General features: G+C 36.1%; 1 protein-coding gene across 2 annotated transcripts; it reads right to left on the reverse strand.

Annotated features, from left to right (window-relative positions):
* Positions 1–2384: 2384 nt before the first annotated feature.
* Positions 2385–4355, reverse strand: LOC144714563 (Ribosomal protein S24e family protein). Of its 2 annotated transcripts, XM_078589326.1 has the most exons (6): positions 4108–4352; positions 3395–3530; positions 3224–3308; positions 3080–3127; positions 2736–2833; positions 2385–2654 (listed from the first exon to the last, which is right to left on the reverse strand). In XM_078589326.1, the coding sequence occupies exons 1-6, from the start codon at positions 4259–4261 to the stop codon at positions 2516–2518; spliced, it is 660 nt and encodes a 219-aa protein (XP_078445452.1). In that variant the 5' UTR covers positions 4262–4352; the 3' UTR covers positions 2385–2515. The 2 variants fall into 2 exon arrangements, with proteins under 2 accessions (XP_078445452.1, XP_078445453.1); XM_078589327.1 differs by lacking the exon at positions 3080–3127 and having other exon boundaries at positions 4108–4355.
* Positions 4356–5129: the final 774 nt, after the last annotated feature.

A 5129-nucleotide genomic window follows, 5' to 3' on the forward strand; every position in this document is an offset into this window, starting at 1 on the left:
GAATTAGAAAGAAAGAAAAGAGAATCAAATAATTAAAGAGATAATTAGATAAAAAGAAAGAAAGAGAATTAGATAAAGAAAATCTTATAATTAGAGACAGAATTAGAGAGACGAAGAGAAAGAGGAAATTAAAGACAGAGAAAGGGAGAATTTGATAGATAGAGAGTAAGGGAGAATAAGAGAGAGAGAGAGAGAGAGAAAATCAGAGAATTAGAGGGAGAGAGAGAGAATTAGAGATAAAAAAGAGAAAATCAGAGAAAGATAGATAGAGAGAAAGAGATAATAAGGGAGACAGAAATATGGAATTAGGGACCGAGAGAAAACTAGAGACAGAGTGCTTGTCTTTACATTTCCCCTATATAGAGTGCTTTTGGGGAAAACATTATAAGCCTCTAGATACATGAAAACACAAGAAGATACTACATTAACAAGAAAGGAGATATTCCTGGCCTTTATATAGGCCTGAAACAGACAACATAAAAATATTCCATAGGAGATATAGGGAAGATAGAGGTAGGGACCGATGGGCCTATGAACCCATTAGGCGCCTTAGACCTTTTCACAATTTTGATCATTGTTATGGCATTTCATGAATGTTATAGATGTCTACAAGCGTCCCTTGAATGTGTGCAGAATTATTTTTGTGTTTTTTTCAAAAAGCAGGTAATTTTTGCGCCAATCATAACTCTCATATTTTAAATAAGGTTATACAGAATAGGATATCTCATAACCAAATAAATTGTGGAGTATCTTAGACAAAATGTGTCCGCTTGTCTTTACATTATACTTTTCTACTTTTATGTGGTGTTTATAGTATCGATAACCAATGAAAAATAAAAATAAACTGGCATAAATATCCTAAACACTTCCTCGACAGTTCCACACATTATGAACTGTCTCTCTCATTTAATTTAATATTTTTTTATCACAGCCCTTTTTACTGTCCCTTCTCTTTCTGATAAGTCCTCTTTTCTCGCATTTATTTGTTATAAAAACTATTTATTTATATATTTTTCCTTTTGTGATACAAATGGCATTTTGCTACGTATTGAATTTGCCTTTTCATATCCATATCAGTAATTTTATATACTCTATTGTCCAAAGCCAACGTAACTATTTTTATAAATAAAAGATATTCTTTGTCGTATACACTTAATCAGCCTCTTTCAGATGATTTCATGTTTCTGAACGAAGTTCAGATTCTGCTAACACTTATACCTACTTTGTTGTGTGTCAAATTTACCTATTTTGATTCAAGTTCAGGTTAAAATCAGTTCATGTTAACGTTCATCTTGGGCTAAAAAATAATCTATTATATTTCTTATGTTCTTCGATGACCTTGAAAAAATGATAACAATGAAATTAGTTCATAGATTTCATTTTATTTTGAAAAACGATAATAACCTAGGACGCTTGTTCTAACTATTCTACTTTATTTTTTGACTTGTACTTAAACACATCATGAATATATTCTTTGAGCCAATTTTGTTTGAATATTAATTTATTCTTTGAGCCACTTTTTTGTAGGAGACAAGGTACAAGGAATTGGAAGAAAATTGGACTCAAACATGAAATAGAAAGGATTAAATTTCAAAAGAATATCGTCCTCTTCATCTATGGGCACTAACACATCCTTTACAACATATATCTTTTAGAAGGCAGCTTCCTTCAGATCCCACAGACCTCACTAGGATATTTCTTAGTTTGGTAACCAAATGGCTTGCAAGAAACTGGCCACTTTAGCAGGACTTAATTTTTTTTTTACTTTTTTTTTTTTAGCAGGACTTAATTAACAAAAGCGATAACAAAGAACCATATTGGCCTGGTTTGAAAGTTGACGTCCCTTAGATTATCACTCAGAGCAATGGATACATTATGACTAAGACACTTAACTAGAATACTAGTCTTTAAATTCAATTATCAATCCCTTGTAACACATGAGATGACAGCACCATGGTTAATATAGCCTGATTCAAAAAAAAATGACACAGTCATTTAAGTCGAAATATCAATTTCACAAATGGTGCATTTCTTCGGCAGAAATACCCTGAAAATATTTTTCATACAACTCAACGACCTTGTTAAATCAATCAATTTTTAGGTTGACGGCGTTATATTACCCAACCAAACATTTTTTCGCTTCAACATTCCCAATATCAATGAATATGGTTAGACTCTTTAACGCCGGACCTCATTATTTTGTTATGATGCTTGATGGATACACGCTGGGGATTTGAAACTTAACATGTCAAGCAAGAACTTAGTATAAATCAATTTAATATTGTCAAGGGTTCTTTGATATTAGGTCACTATCAGCATCAAGAGAACGACGGCAACTGGTTCACTTGCTTTAAATAGCAAGAACATTTGAATGGCTAAGAAAATCAAACAAAAAAGGCACATGGAAAAAATTCAATTCTGAAGTTATTCCAGTAAAAGTAAGCTTTGGAAGGCCTCTACTGTGAATTCAACAAAGACCCAGAACCAAAAGGCCAAACCTTCGGGAAGTATCCCCTCATTGGAGCACGTGCATGATCACGTGACTGTTAAGACAGAAGCTCCGGTTGCGCAGCCGGGCCGCCGTCATCGCCTCCTCTCGAGTTGGAAAGCGAACAAGAGCCATTTTAATGGGCTCTTTTGGCTCTGGCCCAGGCCTGACCAATAGAAAAAAAACGTCAACAGGACGCCCACACAACAGCCCAGACTATAAGGAAAGATCTGGCCATTTCATTGACCTAAGGAAGATCTCAGTGGCAGAGCCATCGTAGTTGCAGCCGTGGAATATCCTCTCAATGTCCTCTGCAATGGCATTGCGTGGGACTTTTACCCGTACCTTAAAAATATCCACATACCCATCACAGCACGGAAAAATAATAATCAAAATGATAGAAAGAACCATTAAATTACTCCAAAATGATGATATCTGCAGTAAATATAAAACAAAATGACCCTGATGTAACATACTAAACAAGGCTGAGAGAATATGTTTACTTTTTCTACGATGATCTCAGCGTCAATTTTACAGTACACAAGATAATGGAGAAATAAAGAAAATTACTCAGGAGAGAGGCTAGCTTACTGTTTTCCCATAATAGGAAGTCTGAAGGTCCCACAGTTTTCGGTCGATCTTGAGAGTAAGTTAAAAAAATAACCACAACCAGAAAATAAGTATCATAGGATTAGTATTAACATGTGTCACAGAGTATTCAGGAAGTAATCTCACCGGCATCATGGCGTATGGCTGACCCTTCTTTGTGTTTTGTCTGCCAGCAGCATTATATGACGATCGTGAAGGAAATTGCGCCAGGCTGATCCCATAAAGGAAAAAAACCGAAAGACCCATTATTTCCAAGGGAACAATTTTAGGAATAAAATATAGTAAAAATAATCATACATTCCAGTTGGATCGAAATTCCTGTTGTATTCAATTTTAAGGTCATCTTCGGTCAAGCCACTGCCTTCAAAGTGGTGGATGATGTCAGTTTTCAACGTACTTCTACCAATGTTCCTTATCCTTGCGAAGCATGGACCTTGCAAAGGAAAGAAATCGAATTCATATATTAAAAAATATAGACATTTAACATGAAAATTAAGGCTAACAAGCATAGCTCATTATAGTTAATCAAACGATACAACAGATTCAGAAAATACTGGATGGTAAAAATCGAAGAGATTCCAACCGATCCTGACGGCTTGATGCAGTAAATTTTGATTAATTTTCTCATAGCCATTCCATTCCGTTCCATTTTATGTAGAAGTAAAGTTAATTAGTTCGTGCTACTTTCTTCAATCGATACAAATACATGAGACATCCGAAGAAGATTCATTCCCATGACAGGGCTCTTCCGTCAGATGAAAAATGCTAGATTGATCCTTCGTTGCAGGTGCGCGAACCAAACAAGAAATTGTCAAAGATTCATTCAATAAGGAAAACGCGCAGCAACCTCAGTAATAACTGAGGAAAACCACTCCACTTTCCTGCGCTGAGATCGCCATCGTCATTGACCCTTTTAAAACTAGGGTTTGCACCGCATAAAGGGCTAGAGAAATCATTCAGTCAAAGAATTGAAACCACCGAAATCTACGAAAAATCTTCAACCATGGTACCTTCCGGAGGATCAACGATAGAATCTGTTAAAGATTCAGCCGGATCGCCGGACGCGGCTGTAGAGAGGCACCTGACGGGGAAAATCCCACCGCTCCCGCTGTTGAAGATTGCTCTGACGGAGTTCCGGAGAAGACCCAGCTTGGATATCGCCATCTCTACGCCAGCAATCACACTGACAGCATACTGCGCTTATATAGACTATACCCTTTTCGATTTTTTGCGTTCTTTGAAGTTTTTGCTCACATGGAACTATGGAAGTAGCAATCTTGAGCGATCTCAAGTTGGTTGTAAGAACAATTATTGCAAATTTCATTCATTTATGATCACTCTCCAGTAACAAATAAATGAGAATGTAAACCAAAGTCAATCAACTAGTTACCTTATATTAATTCGTTCATTATAAGTTTGTCGCCTTGGTATATTAGTGTAGGTTTTGGGGATTGAGCCCTATGCTGAAGAGGAGGTGAATTAGGGTTCAACAAAAATTATATTTGATTTTCCTGTGTTAGGTGTTATTGATTCTACTTTTACTGAAAATCTAAATATTTCTTCTTGTTAGCCAAGTGCTAAAGTGGAGTATGTGATAAAATACCACTATAAGAGTTGTCTCTTTTTTTATTTTTCTGCTGAGTACCCCCTTATAGCTTGGAAAGAAGGCATAGGAGAAAGAGACTACACTGGATGTTTCTATTACAAGTTTGAGAAAAAGTTTGGTCCTACCCAAATGTAACTTTCTGATCCTAACCACATACATTTCTTCTCCACTTGCCTCATAAGCCTTCTCAATGATCTAGATGGCGGCCTATGCGTTCTTCTTGAACTTCTTCTCTGCATTCCAAATATGCATCCATAGACCTCCATGGCCTTCTTGGTGAGCGAGTGTCAAAGATGTTTTATTTGATGTCAATGAAGATTCTCCACTTATTGGTTGAATTCCTTGAAGATGTTAGTTCGTCTCTCGTCGTCCCTTCTTGGCCTCTTTCAAAATAGACTTTAAATTGCTTTATTAGATATTTTGACA

Source organism: Wolffia australiana, chromosome 17 (genome assembly GCF_029677425.1).
Source record: "Wolffia australiana isolate 7733 chromosome 17, ASM2967742v1".
NCBI classification, from domain to species: domain Eukaryota; kingdom Viridiplantae; phylum Streptophyta; class Magnoliopsida; order Alismatales; family Araceae; genus Wolffia; species Wolffia australiana.

Excerpts from the sequence above, each read along its gene's own strand:
- LOC144714563 (XM_078589326.1), bottom strand. The coding sequence starts at position 4,261 with ATGGCGATATCCAAGCTGGGTCTTCTCCGGAACTCCGTCAGAGCAATC. Across the intron at positions 3,309-3,394 it reads AATTTCGATCCAACTGGAAT|CCTGGCGCAATTTCCTTCAC; the intron begins GTATGATTATTT and ends TTATGGGATCAG. Across the intron at positions 3,128-3,223 it reads AGCCATACGCCATGATGCCG|ATCGACCGAAAACTGTGGGA; the intron begins GTGAGATTACTT and ends CTTACTCTCAAG.